Here is a 24951-nt window from a genome sequence, read left to right as displayed (position 1 = left end):
TTTGTTAAAAGTGCCATTAAAACCTCCCTGCAGGACATATATGACACTCGCCTCATCCGCAAAGTGACCATGATTGTGCGCGACTCCAGCCACCCCTCACACAGTCTCTTCAGCCTCCTGCCCTCTGGGAGAAGATACCGGAGCCTCCGTGCTCGCACCACCAGACTCTCAAACAGCTTCGTCCACCAGGCTGTTAGGAAGCTGAACTCTCTAAAATCTCTCCCTCCTCTCTTTTAAGACTCCCCATGTCCAACTGCTGCTGAATACAGATTGATAGCTTTTTTTTTTTCTCTCTTATTATATAACGTTATATTTATTGTCTAAATGTTTTTTAATCTATTGCACTGTATTCACACAGGCATTTTCTATGTGTTCCTCTTCCCCATCTTGAGGAGTCTCAGGGCCCGGTCCTGAAGCACGTGCTCTCGGGCCTTCATTTTGCAGTCTCTCAAATTCCCTCCTCTCCTGCTCCCTCTCCCAGCCAACTTTTAGGTGATAGTAGTAGCGTCGGCCGACCCAGAGGAGTAATGCTGCCCCTGCCAAAGCAGAGGCGATGGCCAGCGCCTTCCACCGCAGAGCCGTGCTCACTTGCTCTCCCACCAGGGTGTCAAAGTCCGTATTGCTCAAAAAGTACTGTGAGCCATTTGAAGGGGGTCGGAGATTCAGAGTCCCGTCCATTTCCAGTATCAACTCACCCACGGCGGTAAGAGTTGTGCCCACCTGGAAAAAGAGGGGAATATTCGTGGAATGTATCATTAAGATCCGTTTTTATTCATATCTGCCCTTGTGATTAGCAAAAAAAGTTATAGATACGAGTTATAGATATTAACAACGTTAGTATCTCATCTAACAACTTACTTTGAGCATTTCCTCGGTCTCCAGTTGCCCTTTAAGCTTCTCCCCGCTGAGGTATTGTCCTATGATGTCACCCAAGCCGTAGTTGACTTGGTGGAACTTCTCGTGTGTAGTCTCCATGTAGAGTCCGGAGGCCTGCAGAGGGCACAGGACTCTGACGGTGGTCTCATTTGATCCCACTAACACAAAGGGCACTGCATTCACTCTGTGGTGCAAGACTCGTTCACTGTCCGTCCTGCGACATGTAGAGGGAGGAACATGAGTTCTTTTTAGTCTACACATACGATGACAAAGACAAAATATACATTGGAAATTTGGGGTTGCCTCATTGTAACATAAATATACAAACAATTGGAGGAAACTAAGTGGCATCATTTGACTATTATCAGATCCAAACAGAAGAGTCCAAAGCCAAGTCATCTTATATGGGATAACCATAGAAGCTCAGATATTTCTGAGAGCTCCAAAATATCCAGTTTACGAAAGTGCAAAATAATCAGTGCTGGGCAAGTTAACGCGTTATTTTCGCGTTAACGCATTCATTAATTAACGCCGACAATTATTTTATCGTGCGTTAACGCATTTTTTTAATGTATTATTATTATAATTTTAAGGAATAAGGAAGTGACACCACATGAACACAGCTGTTCACTGCTTGCTGCCTGGTTCGTTTGTTAAAAATGTTGCTTAATAATAAATAAATAAAAAAACGCGTTAACGCGCGATAATATAATTGTCGGCGTTAATTAATTAATGCTTTAACGCGATAATAACGCATTAACTTGCCCAGCACTAGTTATTAAGTAACTAGTCTAAAAATCGGATCAGCACAAAAGAAAAAAAGAAGCAAATATAACTTTTAGAGATCCTTGTTTACGTTTTTTTGCCGATCATTGAAGATCCAAATCAGCAGATACAGATCCCTTTGTTTGATTATAGCAGCTGGTCTACGAGGCTCCAGACTATGTTTTTTTGCCACCGCCCCAAAAATCATTTAAACCGCTCTGAAGTCAGTTTAAACCATCAGAAATGTTACATGCTATCCTTTACTTTGTTGTAGTAATTTGTAATGTTTTTTGTTCTTCATAACAATTTACAATTCAAATGATAAGGAAATAAAAGATTGTATTTTTATTGATTAAAACTAGTGGTGTCACGGATCGATACGTGATCCGTTCGGATCAGCCCTCACGGTTCGGATCAGCCCTCACGGTTCGGATCAACCCTCACGGTTCGGATCAACCCTCACGGTTCGGATCACTTGTGAACCGCGGATCAATCGAGTATTTTTTTTCTTTTTTTACAGCGTAATCATCATAGTGTGTAATAAAGTTCTACTGCTGCTGTTCCTTTTCAAGTAACAAGTCCCCGAATATCAGTGCAGAGTGTCAGTGAACAGATATAAAGCAGTAGTGTGTTCACGTGACCGGAGCAGCTTAGAAGCATTTAACGGTGAAGTCATGGCGAGCGGAGGAACGTCAGAAGCCGCGGCGTCATTTCAGTCGCAAGTTTGGGAACACTTTGTCTTCCCTGTAACGTATAATGACGGATGAGGGTGGTGGACAAAGCGTTACGGTATGCAGGCCCGGCTCCAGGCACTGATTTGCGGGGGGGCCTTACGTTGCTTTGGGGGGGGTCACATTTGTTTTTGTTTGTTTTTTTACAGCCTATGGTAGCATAGTAGATCAACTTGTGTATTAAAAGATCAGCAGATAGCAGATTCAGCCACAACAAGACATTTTAAAAATAGGCACATCCAGCAACAACATTAACAACAACAAGAACAACACACTCTACAACAACACACTGTGCGGAGTTTGTCCGAAACGGGAGAAAGGGCAAGCTCAAATCGTGGCAGCGGCAGCTAGTACAGGCACTTCCTGTTGCAAGCTCAGCTGCCACGACTTTCCGTGGCAGCTGAGCTTGCAACAGGAAGTGATTGCCACTGTATGTGGCAGCTGCCACTAGCATCTTGTGGCAGCTGCCAGCATTTCGGAGCGGATTCCGCGGTAGTTTAGCCTTTATTTGTCGTTATTTGACATTATGTGACAATACATTAAGGTCATTGAAGACATGACTGTTGGTAGTTGTAATTAGTTTATTAAAAAAGGCCGAATTATAATGGTATGGCCACTCGTTTTTGTCAACAAGCTAATTGCGGGCTAACTTCAGTTGATACCTGTTGCCCATGGCAACGATAAACACTTTCACGCTGCAGACTAAAGGAATGCAAATTATAAATATGGATGGATATGCATTGTACTGTTTAGAGTGATAGCAATCCATATAACCTATTGACTTGGATATATACACGCATTATATAGATATATATACAGTGTGCCACAAGTTGTTGCAACAGTTACCACCGTTTTGTGGTACCTGCCACTACTTTTCGCGACCGTTTTCACTGTTTGCGACTGCTGCCACTAGCATCTTGTGGCAGCTGCCACTCTTTCGGAGCGGATTCCGCCGTAGTTTAGCCTTTATTTGTCGTTATTTGACATTATATGACAATACATTAAGGTCATTGAAGGCATGACTGTTGGTAGTTGTAATTAGTTTATTAAAAAAAGGCTGAATTATAATGGTATGGCCACTCGTTTTTGTCAACAAGCTAATTGCGGGCTAACTTCAGTTGATAGCTGTTGCCCATGGCAACGATAAACACTTTCACGCTGCAGACTAAAGGAATGCAAATTATAAATTTGGATGGATATGCATTGTACTGTTTAGAGTGATAGCAATCCATATAACCTATTGACTTGGATATATACACGCAGTATATAGATATATATACAGTGTGCCACAAGTTGTTGCAACAGTTACCACTGTTTTGTGGTACCTGCCACTACTTTTCGCGACCGTTTTCACTGTTTGCGACTGCTGCCACTAGCATCTTGTGGCAGCTGCCACTCTTTCGGAGCGGATTCCGCCGTAGTTTAGCCTTTATTTGTCGTTATTTGACATTATATGACAATACATTAAGGTCATTGAAGGCATGACTGTTGGTAGTTGTAATTAGTTTATTAAAAAAGGCCGAATTATAATGGTATGGCCACTCGTTTTTGTCAACAAGCTAATTGCGGGCTAACTTCAGTTGTTTCTATTATTAGGTTTATACGTATTTCAGATGATTAACGTATCATCTTTCATCTAATTTGTTTTGTAATATATGATGAAGTAGTAGTTAAGTTAAGGTAATAATTATATTCATAGACCATATTTATGTTACTTTAATGTGGCATGATTTAAAGGCCTACTTTATGATTTGAGCAAGATGTTGTAATCTCTTTCTTTCTTTGTTTAGAACCGTGGCAATCATCAGCAATCAACTTTAAATAACTTCCTGGTTAAATAATCAGCACAAGTGATTGTAGCCTTGTTTCCTGGTGGATTGTGGCTCCAGTTAGAACATTAAATCCTCAACAAATTTGTTATTAGCCGACCTAGCATGCTGTGCTTCAACATCGAGGCTGTGAGACAGAGCAGATTAAAATAACAGGTGTATTGATAAAGTATTTGCTTTTTACTCACAAAGGTTTTATTGCATTACAGTAACTGTCGTTAACTCCAGTAATCTTCAACCATCTGCTGTAAGATGACTTTGCTCAGTGTGTGTGGAGGAGCGACACAGAGAGCAGATGATCACTGACATTAAAAAGTACAGATAAAACGTCTGAGATGATCAATATTACATTTTTTTATAATTTGGCACCGGTGCACATTTATGTGGTTTCGGTACCCATCACGAGATGTGAGCTGGGTCCAGATTTACAGCATTTTAGTAGCATTCACTCTCTCCAAAGGCCCGTGTGAGATTATTCACTCTTTTGCTGTTCTGTCTTTGCATTCTCCCAATAATTAAATTAAACAAATCAAATGCTACTGGTGGCCATGTGATCACATGGGTGCCTCAGGCATGGAAAATAGGCACCACTTGTGTGATTCTTTGTCGACATATGGGACATCGGCGGTGTGGCAAAGCCTGGAAGCAGCTGCGGCAGCAGCACACATGCCCACAGTCCAACAGAACACAGTTACGTGGCTGACTGAGGCAAATCACACAGGCATTTTCATTTTGCAGTCTTTCTAACTCCCTCCTCTCCTGCTCCCAGCCAACTTTTAGACGATGGTAGTAGCGTCGGCCGACCCAGAGGAGTACTGCTGCCCCTGCCAAAGCAGAGGCGATGGCCAGCGCTGCATTCACTCTGTGGTGCAAGACTCGTTCAAACTCGTGGAAAACTTCCTACAACAGCTAAAGAAGCCTCTCGACAGGTGACCGTAAAGCGCAGAGGAGCGCTCGGGTCTTCCCTCTTCCATCCATAAGGCTACTGCGGCCTCCAGAACCAACTAGCCACCGGCCGCCAAGAAATAGGCCAAAATTATGCATGGTGTATAGTGACACACTCCCAGGCACCATGCCTCCGGGAGCGCTGCGGCCCGCAGGGCCCGCCTCCACTCCTACGGGCCACGATGTTGGCCAAGGGCAACGCCACGGCTATTTCCCGCAAGACTTGACCGAGCCTGCGCCAGACTGACCATCTGTCGGAGCCGCCTGACGCAGGTGAGTCTGATCGTTGACCTCCTCGGTCGTCCACTATTTGACTGAAAGTGGATGAAACAAAAGCGTAGCTTACTCTGACCAGGCTTAAGTTATTTAGATTCATACACTTCAGTCTTCATGGCAGCAGCCACATACATGACCAGAATAAGGCACAGAACAGACATGTAGAGGAGAGTGAACATTTCTGCAACATTTTCAATTACACCTTTATTCCTCATATACAATTACAGATAAAATACCTCACTGAAACTCTGCAGTGGACAAAGTGTTTGCACAATATTTAAAAAAAAAACTTCATTGTGGGTTTTTTTTGTTTTACAGTAATCATTTTTTCAAAAAGTTACCGTTGGCCTTTTTAAGGTTTAAGTGCAGCACTTTAGACCTTTGAGGTGTAAAGCCGTAGTACAGTTTGTGTCGTGGTGACGCTCCACTGAGGCCATGTGATCACACAGGTGCCTCAGACATGGTAAAGAGGCACCACTCGCGTGACGCTTTCTCTACATATGGGGCATCGGCGGTGTGGAAAAGCCTGGTAGCAGCTGTGGCAGCAGCACACATGCCCACAGTCCAACAGAATACAGTTACGTGGCTGACTGAGGCAAATCACACAGGCATTTTCTATGTGTTCCTCTTCCCCATCTTGAGGAGTCTCAGGGCCCGGTCCTGAAGCACGTGCTCTCGGGCCTTCATTTTGCAGTCTCTCAAATTCCCTCCTCTCCTGCTCCCTCTCCCAGCCAACTTTTAGGTGATAGTAGTAGCGTCGGCCGACCCAGAGGAGTAATGCTGCCCCTGCCAAAGCAGAGGCGATGGCCAGCGCCTTCCACCGCAGAGCCGTGCTCACTTGCTCTCCCACCAGGGTGTCAAAGTCCGTATTGCTCAAAAAGTACTGTGAGCCATTTGAAGGGGGTCGGAGATTCAGAGTCCCGTCCATTTCCAGTATCAACTCACCCACGGCGGTAAGAGTTGTGCCCACCTGGAAAAAGAGGGGAATATTCGTGGAATGTATCATTAAGATCCGTTTTTATTCATATCTGCCCTTGTGATTAGCAAAAAAAGTTATAGATACGAGTTATAGATATTAACAACGTTAGTATCTCATCTAACAACTTACTTTGAGCATTTCCTCGGTCTCCAGTTGCCCTTTAAGCTTCTCCCCGCTGAGGTATTGTCCTATGATGTCACCCAAGCCGTAGTTGACTTGGTGGAACTTCTCGTGTGTAGTCTCCATGTAGAGTCCGGAGGCCTGCAGAGGGCACAGGACTCTGACGGTGGTCTCATTTGATCCCACTAACACAAAGGGCACTGCATTCACTCTGTGGTGCAAGACTCGTTCACTGTCCGTCCTGCGACATGTAGAGGGAGGAACATGAGGTCTTTTTAGTCTACACATACGATGACAAAGACAAAATATACATTGGAAATTTGGGGTTGCCTCATTGTAACATAAATATACAAACAATTGGAGGAAACTAAGTGGCATCATTTGACTATTATCAGATCCAAACAGAAGAGTCCAAAGCCAAGTCATCTTATATGGGATAACCATAGAAGCTCAGATATTTCTGAGAGCTCCAAAATATCCAGTTTACGAAAGTGCAAAATAATCAGTGCTGGGCAAGTTAACGCGTTATTTTCGCGTTAACGCATTCATTAATTAACGCCGACAATTATTTTATCGTGCGTTAACGCATTTTTTTTATGTATTATTATTATCATTTTAAGGGATTGCACATGCACACCCACACAATAATTTGTAACCATCAATATAGGCTGATATTTCTTATCATAAAGCTAGCACACAATTGCAGACTTTACAACAATATGGTCTTCAAGACACCATGGGGAAAGCTTGCACTTGTTTGATTATAAAGTTAAATGTACAAAAAAGGCAGTTTGAAAATCAAGTATAAACATTTTAAACAATTTTTATAAATGGACAAAGTACAAAAAGAGCAGTCACTCAAAATGAATAGAAGCGATGTCTGACGACATGGTCCATAAATAGGAAAAGTTGTACATCAGTTTATCATAGGTTAACATGGCTGTCCGGCCGTGAATTGAACAGAAAGTATTACAGAATGTTTTGCATACATTCTTTTTTTTTTTTTTTGGCAGTTTCAGTTCAACTCTTGTATAAAAAAATAGGCAAGATTTTCAAATGCATGAGGATGAAATGGCAAACGGAATGGTGAGGGGAAATAAAGGAGTTTCATTTCACGCACAAAGACGGACATCTGCAAAATCCTTTTGGGCAGCTTTGAAAATACATTGGCTTTCAATTCATCATACATTCACTATTATACATTAAGGTGTAGATATATATGTATTGATATACAGTACTTGTATTCTGCACCAACCAAACTCGGACACACTGAACAGGCTTCAATGACAGATTGGCTTCAATAAACATCTCGGATCTAAATGATTTTGGGTTAGGAGGGTCGAGGGGCAGTGTAGAGGTAGCCATGTGTCTCACCGTCGTCTACTGTGAAAATGGTCAAACCTTCAGTCTTCTTGTGTTGTACGTTGTGAATCAAATGCAGTACAGTAACATGACTTAATTTGCTGATGGTATAATACAGATCAGCTATATCTATCAGTTACTTTGTTTCATAAAGGAAACATGAACATAAAGGAATATTTTCACCTGTGTGATCACACAGGTGCCTCAGGCATGGAAAATAGGCACCACTTGTGTGATTCTTTCTCTACACATGGGACATCGGCGTTGTTGCAAAGCCTGGAAGCAGCTGCGGCAGCAGCACACATGCCCACAGTCCAACAGAACACAGTTACGTGGCTGACTGAGGCAAATCACACAGGCATTTTCATTTTGCAGTCTTTCTAATTCCCTCCTCTCCTGCTCCCAGCCATCTTTTAGGTGATCGTAGTAGCGTCGGCCGACCCAGAGGAGTACTGCTGCCCCTGCCAAAGCAGAGGCGATGGCCAGCGCTGCATTCACTCTGTGGTGCAAGACTCGTTCACTGTCCGTCCTGCGACATGTAGAGGGAGGAACATGAGTTCTTTTTAGTCTACACATACGATGACAAAGACAAAATATACATTAGAAATTTGGGGTTGCCTCATTGTAACATAAATATACAAACAATTGGAGGAAACTAAGTGGCATCATTTGACTATTATCAGATCCAAACAGAAGAGTCCAAAGCCAAGTCATCTTATATGGGATAACCATAGAAGCTCAGATATTTCTGAGAGCTCCAAAATATCCAGTTTACGAAAGTGCCAAAAAAGGCAAAATAATTAATGCTGGCAAGTTAATGCGTTATTTTCGCGTTAACGCATTCATTAATTAACGCCGACAATTATTTTATCGTGCGTTAACGCATTTTAAAAATGTATTATTATTCTAATTTTTTTTATTTTTATTAAAAGACAAGAGAAATAAAAGATTGTATTTTTATTGATTAAAACTAATTCTGTCATTCGTAGTTTTAATGATGTATAAGCTGCTTAGAGCTAGTGTTAGGAAGTTAAACAGCTCATAATTCATCTTTAATATCTATTGGTATTGTTGTGAAAACGTCTCCTTCAAACAACTGGATTTCTTCAAGTTTCTCAGCAACACTACATTTTACGAGATGACATGTGAATACATCATGATGACGTTATAATTTACCTTCGTCCAACACAAATTTTCACTGAACAGCGCCTGAACGCATCATAATCTAACTGACCGGAACCTTTGTTCTCATCTTGTGAATTTAAACACAGATTAGTTGTTTACTATGTAACATTATCAAAGATCTGGGACTAGAAAAGCATGAATGACGATGTCCTGATCGCATATTTTACAGATTATTGGCAGCGGACGATCGTCAATTCAACTTTATTTCACACTGTGATAGTTAACGTTAAACTGTCCACTGTCACGTAAAGGTAAAGAGGAAGTATCACGTATGCTATCATAACAATGCTTGGTATTTTTGTCTTGATAGATTTCTCACCAAGTGCGTGATAGGCTGTTCCACACCAGCCTGTGTTCTCTCAACAGGAATTTCTGCAACACTCCGACAAATTCTTTTTGGAAGTGGCTTGTCAGAGGCTCACCTGCTGGTTGCACAGCACCTACAGTATGCATATACACATGATAGATAATAAGAGACAAGGACACCATACACATTTTTCAATGTAAATAAATCTGTGACACCCTGTTTACCTTCAATGACAGCATACTGCAGACACGCTCCTGGAGTAACTTTCAAGATGTCTTTGAGTTTTCCATCTATGGTGAAGTGTGGAGCATCCTGAGAACATAACGCACATGTACACACTGTATATGTAGTACACAAACTGTATATGTAGTGCACATACTGTAGTGACAGAAAGAGGATTTCAAGCAGTGTGTGAAAGCTAAAGATTGTTTACATGGTTTCACAACTAATCCCATTCCTCCCGATGGCTTGAACAACATGAAAACACAAACTTAAACTTTCAAAATAAAACAATAAAAACGCATGTAAGATCATATTGATTACACATGAAAAACAACTTACGTCAAGTTTATCTAGTGTCGTCCGGCTCTTCCTATAGAGATAGTAACAGATGCCTGAGAGGGCAAGGCTGGCCCCAAGACACACTGTCTCTGTAACCTCCATAGGAAATCCATCCATTCCCTCTGAACCTCCTGTCGCTGCCAACCTGTACAAAGGTAAAAAAAAAAAAAAGAAAAGATGGCTTTATGTCCTATCAATGATGACAAAAAGGTGCACGTTGCTGCGCATTTTTAAAAGGGACTCAATGCAGTGTATAAGTCTATAAAGCACCTCATAGTGCTCTAAGTTGGTCATCATCAACCCCAAATGTAGCACATGTAAGCTGTCATGTGAGGAACATGCAGACAGCATCAAGTCCTACTGATGGAAAGTGATGAGCAATGGAATCAGACACTTCAATAATTATTGCAAAGTTGCAAACAGAGCTAGAAATAAATAAAGGAAAATTATACATGTCAAACTTTACACTTGGGTATCATGGAATTTGAATTTACCCCTTGCATTAATGAATTTGTCAGCTGTTTAGTGTGGTGTAGCTTCTTGGTGTTGACATTCAAAATATGTCAGTTGACAAGGAATAGCAACCACATGTTTTGCAATTAAATGTACCTATGTTACGCTAACTAGCTTGGTATTTGCAGCAGTCCCAACGTAAAGTCAACGATACTGCCTTTGTTAAAAGTGCCATTAAAACCTCCCTGCAGGACATATATGACACTCGCCTCATCCGCAAAGTGACCATGATTGTGCGCGACTCCAGCCACCCCTCACACAGTCTCTTCAGCCTCCTGCCCTCTGGGAGAAGATACCGGAGCCTCCGTGCTCGCACCACCAGACTCTCAAACAGCTTCGTCCACCAGGCTGTTAGGAAGCTGAACTCTCTAAAATCTCTCCCTCCTCTCTTTTAAGACTCCCCATGTCCAACTGCTGCTGAATACAGATTGATAGCTTTTTTTTTTTCTCTCTTATTATATAACGTTATATTTATTGTCTAAATGTTTTTTAATCTATTGCACTGTATTCACACAGGCATTTTCTATGTGTTCCTCTTCCCCATCTTGAGGAGTCTCAGGGCCCGGTCCTGAAGCACGTGCTCTCGGGCCTTCATTTTGCAGTCTCTCAAATTCCCTCCTCTCCTGCTCCCTCTCCCAGCCAACTTTTAGGTGATAGTAGTAGCGTCGGCCGACCCAGAGGAGTAATGCTGCCCCTGCCAAAGCAGAGGCGATGGCCAGCGCCTTCCACCGCAGAGCCGTGCTCACTTGCTCTCCCACCAGGGTGTCAAAGTCCGTATTGCTCAAAAAGTACTGTGAGCCATTTGAAGGGGGTCGGAGATTCAGAGTCCCGTCCATTTCCAGTATCAACTCACCCACGGCGGTAAGAGTTGTGCCCACCTGGAAAAAGAGGGGAATATTCGTGGAATGTATCATTAAGATCCGTTTTTATTCATATCTGCCCTTGTGATTAGCAAAAAAAGTTATAGATACGAGTTATAGATATTAACAACGTTAGTATCTCATCTAACAACTTACTTTGAGCATTTCCTCGGTCTCCAGTTGCCCTTTAAGCTTCTCCCCGCTGAGGTATTGTCCTATGATGTCACCCAAGCCGTAGTTGACTTGGTGGAACTTCTCGTGTGTAGTCTCCATGTAGAGTCCGGAGGCCTGCAGAGGGCACAGGACTCTGACGGTGGTCTCATTTGATCCCACTAACACAAAGGGCACTGCATTCACTCTGTGGTGCAAGACTCGTTCACTGTCCGTCCTGCGACATGTAGAGGGAGGAACATGAGTTCTTTTTAGTCTACACATACGATGACAAAGACAAAATATACATTGGAAATTTGGGGTTGCCTCATTGTAACATAAATATACAAACAATTGGAGGAAACTAAGTGGCATCATTTGACTATTATCAGATCCAAACAGAAGAGTCCAAAGCCAAGTCATCTTATATGGGATAACCATAGAAGCTCAGATATTTCTGAGAGCTCCAAAATATCCAGTTTACGAAAGTGCAAAATAATCAGTGCTGGGCAAGTTAACGCGTTATTTTCGCGTTAACGCATTCATTAATTAACGCCGACAATTATTTTATCGTGCGTTAACGCATTTTTTTAATGTATTATTATTATCATTTTAAGGGATTGCACATGCACACCCACACAATAATTTGTAACCATCAATATAGGCTGATATTTCTTATCATAAAGCTAGCACACAATTGCAGACTTTACAACAATATGGTCTTCAAGACACCATGGGGAAAGCTTGCACTTGTTTGATTATAAAGTTAAATGTACAAAAAAGGCAGTTTGAAAATCAAGTATAAACATTTTAAACAATTTTTATAAATGGACAAAGTACAAAAAGAGCAGTCACTCAAAATGAATAGAAGCGATGTCTGACGACATGGTCCATAAATAGGAAAAGTTGTACATCAGTTTATCATAGGTTAACATGGCTGTCCGGCCGTGAATTGAACAGAAAGTATTACAGAATGTTTTGCATACATTCTTTTTTTTTTTTTTTGGCAGTTTCAGTTCAACTCTTGTATAAAAAAATAGGCTAGATTTTCAAATGCATGAGGATGAAATGGCAAACGGAATGGTGAGGGGAAATAAAGGAGTTTCATTTCACGCACAAAGACGGACATCTGCAAAATCCTTTTGGGCAGCTTTGAAAATACATTGGCTTTCAATTCATCATACATTCACTATTATACATTAAGGTGTAGATATATATGTATTGATATACAGTACTTGTATTCTGCACCAACCAAACTCGGACACACTGAACAGGCTTCAATGACAGATTGGCTTCAATAAACATCTCGGATCTAAATGATTTTGGGTTAGGAGGGTCGAGGGGCAGTGTAGAGGTAGCCATGTGTCTCACCGTCGTCTACTGTGAAAATGGTCAAACCTTCAGTCTTCTTGTGTTGTACGTTGTGAATCAAATGCAGTACAGTAACATGACTTAATTTGCTGATGCTATAATACAGATCAGCTATATCTATCAGTTACTTTGTTTCATAAAGGAAACATGAACATAAAGGAATATTTTCACCTGTGTGATCACACAGGTGCCTCAGGCATGGAAAATAGGCACCACTTGTGTGATTCTTTCTCTACACATGGGACATCGGCGTTGTTGCAAAGCCTGGAAGCAGCTGCGGCAGCAGCACACATGCCCACAGTCCAACAGAACACAGTTACGTGGCTGACTGAGGCAAATCACACAGGCATTTTCATTTTGCAGTCTTTCTAATTCCCTCCTCTCCTGCTCCCAGCCATCTTTTAGGTGATCGTAGTAGCGTCGGCCGACCCAGAGGAGTACTGCTGCCCCTGCCAAAGCAGAGGCGATGGCCAGCGCTGCATTCACTCTGTGGTGCAAGACTCGTTCACTGTCCGTCCTGCGACATGTAGAGGGAGGAACATGAGTTATTTTTAGTCTACACATACGATGACAAAGACAAAATATACATTAGAAATTTGGGGTTGCCTCATTGTAACATAAATATACAAACAATTGGAGGAAACTAAGTGGCATCATTTGACTATTATCAGATCCAAACAGAAGAGTCCAAAGCCAAGTCATCTTATATGGGATAACCATAGAAGCTCAGATATTTCTGAGAGCTCCAAAATATCCAGTTTACGAAAGTGCAAAATAATCAGTGCTGGGCAAGTTAACGCGTTATTTTCGCGTTAACGCATTCAGTAATTAACGCCGACAATTATTTTATCGTGCGTTAACGCATTTTTTTATGTATTATTATTATAATTTTAAGGAATAAGGAAGTGACACCACATGAACACAGCTGTTCACTGCTTGCTGCCTGGTTCGTTTGTTAAAAATGTTGCTTAATAATAAATTTAAAAAAAACCGCGTTAACGCGCGATAATATAATTGTCGGCGTTAATTAATTAATGCTTTAACGCGATAATAACGCGTTAACTTGCCCAGCACTAGTTATTAAGTAACTAGTCTAAAAATCGGATCAGCACAAAAGAAAAAAAGAAGCAAATATAACTTTTAGAGATCCTTGTTTACGTTTTTTTGCCGATCATTGAAGATCCAAATCAGCAGATACAGATCCCTTTGTTTGATTATAGCAGCTGGTCTACGAGGCTCCAGACTATGTTTTTTTGCCACCGCCCCAAAAATCATTTAAACCGCTCTGAAGTCAGTTTAAACCATCAGAAATGTTACATGCTATCCTTTACTTTGTTGTAGTAATTTGTAATGTTTTTTGTTCTTCATAACAATTTACAATTCAAATGATAAGGAAATAAAAGATTGTATTTTTATTGATTAAAACTAGTGGTGTCACGGATCGATACGTGATCCGTTCGGATCAGCCCTCACGGTTCGGATCAGCCCTCACGGTTCGGATCAACCCTCACGGTTCGGATCACTTGTGAACCGCGGATCAATCGAGTATTTTTTTTCTTTTTTTACAGCGTAATCATCATAGTGTGTAATAAAGTTCTACTGCTGCTGTTCCTTTTCAAGTAACAAGTCCCCGAATATCAGTGCAGAGTGTCAGTGAACAGATATAAAGCAGTAGTGTGTTCACGTGACCGGAGCAGCTTAGAAGCATTTAACGGTGAAGTCATGGCGAGCGGAGGAACGTCAGAAGCCGCGGCGTCATTTCAGTCGCAAGTTTGGGAACATTTTGTCTTCCCTGTAACGTATAATGACGGATGAGGGTGGTGGACAAAGTGTTACGGTATGCAGGCCCGGCTCCAGGCACTGATTTGCGGGGGGGCCTTACGTTGCTTTGGGGGGGGTCACATTTTTTTTTTTTTTTTTTTTACAGCCTATGGTAGCATAGTAGGTCAACTTGTGTATTAAAAGATCAGCAGATAGCAGATTCAGCCACAACAAGACATTTTAAAAATAGGCACATCCAGCAACAACATTAACAACAAGAACAACACACTCTACAACAACACACTGTGCGGAGTTTGTCCGAAACGGGAGGAAGGGCAAGCTCAAATCGTGGCAGCGGCAGCTAGTACAGGCACTTCCTGTTGCAAGCTCAGCTGCCACGACTTTCCGTGGCAGCTGAGCTTGCAACAGGAAGTGATTGCCACTGTATGTGGCAGCTGCCACTAGCATCTTGTGGCAGCTGCCAGCATTTCGGAGCGGATTCCGCGGTAGTTTAGCCTTTATTTGTCGTTATTTGACATTATGTGACAATACATTAAGGTCATTGAAGACATGACTGTTGGTAGTTGTAATTAGTTTATTAAAAAAGGCCGAATTATAATGGTATGGCCACTCGTTTTTGTCAACAAGCTAATTGCGGGCTAACTTCAGTTGTTTCTATTATTAGGTTTATACGTATTTCAGATGATTAACGTATCATCTTTCATCTAATTTGTTTTGTAATATATGATGAAGTAGTAGTTAAGTTAAGGTAATAATTATATTCATAGACCATATTTATGTTACTTTAATGTGGCATGATTTAAAGGCCTACTTTATGATTTGAGCAAGATGTTGTAATCTCTTTCTTTCTTTGTTTAGAACCGTGGCAATCATCAGCAATCAACTTTAAATAACTTCCTGGTTAAATAATCAGCACAAGTGATTGTAGCCTTGTTTCCTGGTGGATTGTGGCTCCAGTTAGAACATTAAATCCTCAACAAATTTGTTATTAGCCGACCTAGCATGCTGTGCTTCAACATCGAGGCTGTGAGACAGAGCAGATTAAAATAACAGGTGTATTGATAAAGTATTTGCTTTTTACTCACAAAGGTTTTATTGCATTACAGTAACTGTCGTTAACTCCAGTAATCTTCAACCATCTGCTGTAAGATGACTTTGCTCAGTGTGTGTGGAGGAGCGACACAGAGAGCAGATGATCACTGACATTAAAAAGTACAGATAAAACGTCTGAGATGATCAATATTACATTTTTTTATAATTTGGCACTGGTGCACATTTATGTGGTTTCGGTACCCATCACGAGATGTGAGCTGGGTCCAGATTTACAGCATTTTAGTAGCATTCACTCTCTCCAAAGGCCCGTGTGAGATTATTCACTCTTTTGCTGTTCTGTCTTTGCATTCTCCCAATAATTAAATTAAACAAATCAAATGCTACTGGTGGCCATGTGATCACATGGGATATTTCTGAGAGCTCCAAAATATCCAGTTTACGAAAGTGCAAAATAATCAGTGCTGGGCAAGTTAACGCGTTATTTTCGCGTTAACGCATTCATTAATTAACGCCGACAATTATTTTATCGTGCGTTAACGCATTTTTTTAATGTATTATTATTATCATTTTAAGGGATTGCACATGCACACCCACACAATAATTTGTAACCATCAATATAGGCTGATATTTCTTATCATAAAGCTAGCACACAATTGCAGACTTTACAACAATATGGTCTTCAAGACACCATGGGGAAAGCTTGCACTTGTTTGATTATAAAGTTAAATGTACAAAAAAGGCAGTTTGAAAATCAAGTATAAACATTTTAAACAATTTTTATAAATGGACAAAGTACAAAAAGAGCAGTCACTCAAAATGAATAGAAGCGATGTCTGACGACATGGTCCATAAATAGGAAAAGTTGTACATCAGTTTATCATAGGTTAACATGGCTGTCCGGCCGTGAATTGAACAGAAAGTATTACAGAATGTTTTGCATACATTCTTTTTTTTTTTTTTTGGCAGTTTCAGTTCAACTCTTGTATAAAAAAATAGGCTAGATTTTCAAATGCATGAGGATGAAATGGCAAACGGAATGGTGAGGGGAAATAAAGGAGTTTCATTTCACGCACAAAGACGGACATCTGCAAAATCCTTTTGGGCAGCTTTGAAAATACATTGGCTTTCAATTCATCATACATTCACTATTATACATTAAGGTGTAGATATATATGTATTGATATACAGTACTTGTATTCTGCACCAACCAAACTCGGACACACTGAACAGGCTTCAATGACAGATTGGCTTCAATAAACATCTCGGATCTAAATGATTTTGGGTTAGGAGGGTCGAGGGGCAGTGTAGAGGTAGCCATGTGTCTCACCGTCGTCTACTGTGAAAATGGTCAAACCTTCAGTCTTCTTGTGTTGTACGTTGTGAATCAAATGCAGTACAGTAACATGACTTAATTTGCTGATGCTATAATACAGATCAGCTATATCTATCAGTTACTTTGTTTCATAAAGGAAACATGAACATAAAGGAATATTTTCACCTGTGTGATCACACAGGTGCCTCAGGCATGGAAAATAGGCACCACTTGTGTGATTCTTTCTCTACACATGGGACATCGGCGTTGTTGCAAAGCCTGGAAGCAGCTGCGGCAGCAGCACACATGCCCACAGTCCAACAGAACACAGTTACGTGGCTGACTGAGGCAAATCACACAGGCATTTTCATTTTGCAGTCTTTCTAATTCCCTCCTCTCCTGCTCCCAGCCATCTTTTAGGTGATCGTAGTAGCGTCGGCCGACCCAGAGGAGTACTGCTGCCCCTGCCAAAGCAGAGGCGATGGCCAGCGCTGCATTCACTCTGTGGTGCAAGACTCGTTCACTGTCCGTCCTGCGACATGTAGAGGGAGGAACATGAGTTCTTTTTAGTCTACACATACGATGACAAAGACAAAATATACATTAGAAATTTGGGGTTGCCTCATTGTAACATAAATATACAAACAATTGGAGGAAACTAAGTGGCATCATTTGACTATTATCAGATCCAAACAGAAGAGTCCAAAGCCAAGTCATCTTATATGGGATAACCATAGAAGCTCAGATATTTCTGAGAGCTCCAAAATATCCAGTTTACGAAAGTGCCAAAAAAGGCAAAATAATTAATGCTGGCAAGTTAATGCGTTATTTTCGCGTTAACGCATTCATTAATTAACGCCGACAATTATTTTATCGTGCGTTAACGCATTTTAAAAATGTATTATTATTCTAATTTTTTTTATTTTTATTAAAAGACAAGAGAAATAAAAGATTGTATTTTTATTGATTAAAACTAATTCTGTCATTCGTAGTTTTAATGATGTATAAGCTGCTTAGAGCTAGTGTTAGGAAGTTAAACAGCTCATAATTCATCTTTAATATCTATTGATATTGTTGTGAAAACGTCTCCTTCAAACAACTGGATTTCTTCAAGTTTCTCAGCAACACTACATTTTACGAGATGACATGTGAATACATCATGATGACGTTATAATTTACCTTCGTCCAACACAAATTTTCACTGAACAGCGCCTGAACGCATCATAATCTAACTGACCGGAACCTTTGTTCTCATCTTGTGAATTTAAACACAGATTAGTTGTTTACTATGTAACATTATCAAAGATCTGGGACTAGAAAAGCATGAATGACGATGTCCTGATCGCATATTTTACAGATTATTGGCAGCGGACGATCGTCAATTCAACTTTATTTCACACTGTGATAGTTAACGTTAAACTGTCCACTGTCACGTAAAGGTAAAGAGGAAGTATCACGTATGCTATCATAACAATGCTTGGTATTTTTGTCTTGATAGATTTCTCACCAAGTGCGTGATAGGCTGTTCCACACCAGCCTGTGTTCTCTCAACAGGAATTTCTGCAACACTCCGACAAATTCTTTTTGGAAGTGGCTTGTCAGAGGCTCACCTGCTGGTTGCACAGCACCTACAGTATGCATATACACATGATAGATAATAAGAGACAAGGACACCATACACATTTTTCAATGTAAATAAATCTGTGACACCCTGTTTACCTTCAATGACAGCATACTGCAGACACGCTCCTGGAGTAACTTTCAAGATGTCTTTGAGTTTTCCATCTATGGTGAAGTGTGGAGCATCCTGAGAACATAACGCACATGTACACACTGTATATGTAGTACACAAACTGTATATGTAGTGCACATACTCTAGTGACAGAAAGAGGATTTCAAGCAGTGTGTGAAAGCTAAAGATTGTTTACATGGTTTCACAACTAATCCCATTCCTCCCGATGGCTTGAACAACATGAAAACACAAACTTAAACTTTCAAAATAAAACAATAAAAACGCATGTAAGATCATATTGATTACACATGAAAAACAACTTACGTCAAGTTTATCTAGTGTCGTCCGGCTCTTCCTATAGAGATAGTAACAGATGCCTGAGAGGGCAAGGCTGGCCCCAAGACACACTGTCTCTGTAACCTCCATAGGAAATCCATCCATTCCCTCTGAACCTCCTGTCGCTGCCAACCTGTACAAAGGTAAAAAAAAAAAAAAGAAAAGATGGCTTTATGTCCTATCAATGATGACAAAAAGGTGCATGTTGCTGCGCATTTTTAAAAGGGACTCAATGCAGTGTATAAGTCTATAAAGCACCTCATAGTGCTCTAAGTTGGTCATCATCAACCCCAAATGTAGCACATGTAAGCTGTCATGTGAGGAACATGCAGACAGCATCAAGTCCTACTGATGGAAAGTGATGAGCAATGGAATCAGACACTTCAATAATTATTGCAAAGTTGCAAACAGAGCTAGAAATAAATAAAGGAAAATTATACATGTCAAACTTTACACTTGGGTATCATGGAATTTGAATTTACCCCTTGCATTAATGAATTTGTCAGCTGTTTAGTGTGGTGTAGCTTCTTGGTGTTGACATTCAAAATATGTCAGTTGACAAGGAATAGCAACCACATGTTTTGCAATTAAATGTACCTATGTTACGCTAACTAGCTTGGTATTTGCAGCAGTCCCAACGTAAAGTCAACGATACTGCCTTTGTTAAAAGTGCCATTAAAACCTCCCTGCAGGACATATATGACACTCGCCTCATCCGCAAAGTGACCATGATTGTGCGCGACTCCAGCCACCCCTCACACAGTCTCTTCAGCCTCCTGCCCTCTGGGAGAAGATACCGGAGCCTCCGTGCTCGCACCACCAGACTCTCAAACAGCTTCGTCCACCAGGCTGTTAGGAAGCTGAACTCTCTAAAATCTCTCCCTCCTCTCTTTTAAGACTCCCCATGTCCAACTGCTGCTGAATACAGATTGATAGCTTTTTTTTTTTCTCTCTTATTATATAACGTTATATTTATTGTCTAAATGTTTTTTAATCTATTGCACTGTATTCACACAGGCATTTTCTATGTGTTCCTCTTCCCCATCTTGAGGAGTCTCAGGGCCCGGTCCTGAAGCACGTGCTCTCGGGCCTTCATTTTGCAGTCTCTCAAATTCCCTCCTCTCCTGCTCCCTCTCCCAGCCAACTTTTAGGTGATAGTAGTAGCGTCGGCCGACCCAGAGGAGTAATGCTGCCCCTGCCAAAGCAGAGGCGATGGCCAGCGCCTTCCACCGCAGAGCCGTGCTCACTTGCTCTCCCACCAGGGTGTCAAAGTCCGTATTGCTCAAAAAGTACTGTGAGCCATTTGAAGGGGGTCGGAGATTCAGAGTCCCGTCCATTTCCAGTATCAACTCACCCACGGCGGTAAGAGTTGTGCCCACCTGGAAAAAGAGGGGAATATTCGTGGAATGTATCATTAAGATCCGTTTTTATTCATATCTGCCCTTGTGATTAGCAAAAAAAGTTATAGATACGAGTTATAGATATTAACAACGTTAGTATCTCATCTAACAACTTACTTTGAGCATTTCCTCGGTCTCCAGTTGCCCTTTAAGCTTCTCCCCGCTGAGGTATTGTCCTATGATGTCACCCAAGCCGTAGTTGACTTGGTGGAACTTCTCGTGTGTAGTCTCCATGTAGAGTCCGGAGGCCTGCAGAGGGCACAGGACTCTGACGGTGGTCTCATTTGATCCCACTAACACAAAGGGCACTGCATTCACTCTGTGGTGCAAGACTCGTTCACTGTCCGTCCTGCGACATGTAGAGGGAGGAACATGAGTTCTTTTTAGTCTACACATACGATGACAAAGACAAAATATACATTGGAAATTTGGGGTTGCCTCATTGTAACATAAATATACAAACAATTGGAGGAAACTAAGTGGCATCATTTGACTATTATCAGATCCAAACAGAAGAGTCCAAAGCCAAGTCATCTTATATGGGATAACCATAGAAGCTCAGATATTTCTGAGAGCTCCAAAATATCCAGTTTACGAAAGTGCAAAATAATCAGTGCTGGGCAAGTTAACGCGTTATTTTCGCGTTAACGCATTCATTAATTAACGCCGACAATTATTTTATCGTGCGTTAACGCATTTTTTTAATGTATTATTATTATAATTTTAAGGGATTGCACATGCACACCCACACAATAATTTGTAACCATCAATATAGGCTGATATTTCTTATCATAAAGCTAGCACACAATTGCAGACTTTACAACAATATGGTCTTCAAGACACCATGGGGAAAGCTTGCACTTGTTTGATTATAAAGTTAAATGTACAAAAAAGGCAGTTTGAAAATCAAGTATAAACATTTTAAACAATTTTTATAAATGGACAAAGTACAAAAAGAGCAGTCACTCAAAATGAATAGAAGCGATGTCTGACGACATGGTCCATAAATAGGAAAAGTTGTACATCAGTTTATCATAGGTTAACATGGCTGTCCGGCCGTGAATTGAACAGAAAGTATTACAGAATGTTTTGCATACATTCTTTTTTTTTTTTTTTGGCAGTTTCAGTTCAACTCTTGTATAAAAAAATAGGCTAGATTTTCAAATGCATGAGGATGAAATGGCAAACGGAATGGTGAGGGGAAATAAAGGAGTTTCATTTCACGCACAAAGACGGACATCTGCAAAATCCTTTTGGGCAGCTTTGAAAATACATTGGCTTTCAATTCATCATACATTCACTATTATACATTAAGGTGTAGATATATATGTATTGATATACAGTACTTGTATTCTGCACCAACCAAACTCGGACACACTGAACAGGCTTCAATGACAGATTGGCTTCAATAAACATCTCGGATCTAAATGATTTTGGGTTAGGAGGGTCGAGGGGCAGTGTAGAGGTAGCCATGTGTCTCACCGTCGTCTACTGTGAAAATGGTCAAACCTTCAGTCTTCTTGTGTTGTACGTTGTGAATCAAATGCAGTACAGTAACATGACTTAATTTGCTGATGCTATAATACAGATCAGCTATATCTATCAGTTACTTTGTTTCATAAAGGAAACATGAACATAAAGGAATATTTTCACCTGTGTGATCACACAGGTGCCTCAGGCATGGAAAATAGGCACCACTTGTGTGATTCTTTCTCTACACATGGGACATCGGCGTTGTTGCAAAGCCTGGAAGCAGCTGCGGCAGCAGCACACATGCCCACAGTCCAACAGAACACAGTTACGTGGCTGACTGAGGCAAATCACACAGGCATTTTCATTTTGCAGTCTTTCTAATTCCCTCCTCTCCTGCTCCCAGCCATCTTTTAGGTGATCGTAGTAGCGTCAGCCGACCCAGAGGAGTACTGCTGCCCCTGCCAAAGCAGAGGCGATGGCCAGCGCTGCATTCACTCTGTGGTGCAAGACTCGTTCACTGTCCGTCCTGCGACATGTAGAGGGAGGAACATGAGTTCTTTTTAGTCTACACATACGATGACAAAGACAAAATATACATTAGAAATTTGGGGTTGCCTCATTGTAACATAAATATACAAACAATTGGAGGAAACTAAGTGGCATCATTTGACTATTATCAGATCCAAACAGAAGAGTCCAAAGCCAAGTCATCTTATATGGGATAACCATAGAAGCTCAGATATTTCTGAGAGCTCCAAAATATCCAGTTTACGAAAGTGCCAAAAAAGGCAAAATAATTAATGCTGGCAAGTTAATGCGTTATTTTCGCGTTAACGCATTCATTAATTAACGCCGACAATTATTTTATCGTGCGTTAACGCATTTTAAAAATGTATTATTATTCTAATTTTTTTTATTTTTATTAAAAGACAAGAGAAATAAAAGATTGTATTTTTATTGATTAAAACTAATTCTGTCATTCGTAGTTTTAATGATGTATAAGCTGCTTAGAGCTAGTGTTAGGAAGTTAAACAGCTCATAATTCATCTTTAATATCTATTGATATTGTTGTGAAAACGTCTCCTTCAAACAACTGGATTTCTTCAAGTTTCTCAGCAACACTACATTTTACGAGATGACATGTGAATACATCATGATGACGTTATAATTTACCTTCGTCCAACACAAATTTTCACTGAACAGCGCCTGAACGCATCATAATCTAACTGACCGGAACCTTTGTTCTCATCTTGTGAATTTAAACACAGATTAGTTGTTTACTATGTAACATTATCAAAGATCTGGGACTAGAAAAGCATGAATGACGATGTCCTGATCGCATATTTTACAGATTATTGGCAGCGGACGATCGTCAATTCAACTTTATTTCACACTGTGATAGTTAACGTTAAACTGTCCACTGTCACGTAAAGGTAAAGAGGAAGTATCACGTATGCTATCATAACAATGCTTGGTATTTTTGTCTTGATAGATTTCTCACCAAGTGCGTGATAGGCTGTTCCACACCAGCCTGTGTTCTCTCAACAGGAATTTCTGCAACACTCCGACAAATTCTTTTTGGAAGTGGCTTGTCAGAGGCTCACCTGCTGGTTGCACAGCACCTACAGTATGCATATACACATGATAGATAATAAGAGACAAGGACACCATACACATTTTTCAATGTAAATAAATCTGTGACACCCTGTTTACCTTCAATGACAGCATACTGCAGACACGCTCCTGGAGTAACTTTCAAGATGTCTTTGAGTTTTCCATCTATGGTGAAGTGTGGAGCATCCTGAGAACATAACGCACATGTACACACTGTATATGTAGTACACAAACTGTATATGTAGTGCACATACTCTAGTGACAGAAAGAGGATTTCAAGCAGTGTGTGAAAGCTAAAGATTGTTTACATGGTTTCACAACTAATCCCATTCCTCCCGATGGCTTGAACAACATGAAAACACAAACTTAAACTTTCAAAATAAAACAATAAAAACGCATGTAAGATCATATTGATTACACATGAAAAACAACTTACGTCAAGTTTATCTAGTGTCGTCCGGCTCTTCCTATAGAGATAGTAACAGATGCCTGAGAGGGCAAGGCTGGCCCCAAGACACACTGTCTCTGTAACCTCCATAGGAAATCCATCCATTCCCTCTGAACCTCCTGTCGCTGCCAACCTGTACAAAGGTAAAAAAAAGAAAAAAAGAAAAGATGGCTTTATGTCCTATCAATGATGACAAAAAGGTGCATGTTGCTGCGCATTTTTAAAAGGGACTCAATGCAGTGTATAAGTCTATAAAGCACCTCATAGTGCTCTAAGTTGGTCATCATCAACCCCAAATGTAGCACATGTAAGCTGTCATGTGAGGAACATGCAGACAGCATCAAGTCCTACTGATGGAAAGTGATGAGCAATGGAATCAGACACTTCAATAATTATTGCAAAGTTGCAAACAGAGCTAGAAATAAATAAAGGAAAATTATACATGTCAAACTTTACACTTGGGTATCATGGAATTTGAATTTACCCCTTGCATTAATGAATTTGTCAGCTGTTTAGTGTGGTGTAGCTTCTTGGTGTTGACATTCAAAATATGTCAGTTGACAAGGAATAGCAACCACATGTTTTGCAATTAAATGTACCTATGTTACGCTAACTAGCTTGGTATTTGCAGCAGTCCCAACGTAAAGTCAACGATACTGCCTTTGTTAAAAGTGCCATTAAAACCTCCCTGCAGGACATATATGACACTCGCCTCATCCGCAAAGTGACCATGATTGTGCGCGACTCCAGCCACCCCTCACACAGTCTCTTCAGCCTCCTGCCCTCTGGGAGAAGATACCGGAGCCTCCGTGCTCGCACCACCAGACTCTCAAACAGCTTCGTCCACCAGGCTGTTAGGAAGCTGAACTCTCTAAAATCTCTCCCTCCTCTCTTTTAAGACTCCCCATGTCCAACTGCTGCTGAATACAGATTGATAGCTTTTTTTTTTTCTCTCTTATTATATAACGTTA

General features: G+C 40.8%; 4 protein-coding genes across 4 annotated transcripts in view; all 4 read right to left on the bottom strand.

Annotated features, from left to right (window-relative positions):
* The window catches only part of LOC306789835 (mitochondrial ubiquitin ligase activator of nfkb 1-A-like), a gene marked incomplete at both ends in the record, with an annotated part of 83961 nt that overhangs the window by 22649 nt on the left and 36361 nt on the right, over positions 1–24951 (bottom strand). The gene's annotated exons all lie outside the window — the stretch shown is intronic.
* LOC306789700 (mitochondrial ubiquitin ligase activator of nfkb 1-A-like) lies at positions 337–1046 on the bottom strand (the record flags this gene model as incomplete). The annotated part of the gene is made up of 2 exons (XM_079285780.1): positions 859–1046; positions 337–720 (listed from the first exon to the last, which is right to left on the bottom strand). Exons 1-2 carry the CDS (start codon positions 973–975, stop codon positions 337–339), a joined length of 501 nt encoding a protein of 166 aa, XP_079141906.1. The 5' UTR covers positions 976–1046.
* Positions 5729–10053, bottom strand: LOC306789077 (mitochondrial ubiquitin ligase activator of nfkb 1-A-like; the record flags this gene model as incomplete). The annotated part of the gene is made up of 5 exons (XM_079284857.1): positions 5729–6392; positions 6531–6762; positions 9388–9508; positions 9600–9687; positions 9937–10053. The coding sequence occupies 5 exons, from the start codon at positions 10051–10053 to the stop codon at positions 5877–5879; spliced, it is 1074 nt and encodes a 357-aa protein (XP_079140983.1). The 3' UTR covers positions 5729–5876.
* On the bottom strand, positions 10944–19150 carry LOC306789699 (mitochondrial ubiquitin ligase activator of nfkb 1-A-like; the record flags this gene model as incomplete). The annotated part of the gene is made up of 5 exons (XM_079285779.1): positions 10944–11327; positions 11466–11697; positions 18485–18605; positions 18697–18784; positions 19034–19150. 5 exons carry the CDS (start codon positions 19148–19150, stop codon positions 10944–10946), a joined length of 942 nt encoding a protein of 313 aa, XP_079141905.1.

Source organism: Melanostigma gelatinosum, assembly GCF_949748355.1.
Source record: "Melanostigma gelatinosum genome assembly, chromosome: 15".
NCBI lineage: Eukaryota > Metazoa > Chordata > Actinopteri > Perciformes > Zoarcidae > Melanostigma > Melanostigma gelatinosum.
The sequence above is the reverse complement of the archived record's forward strand: the minus strand, read 5'-3'. Positions and strand labels throughout refer to the sequence as shown.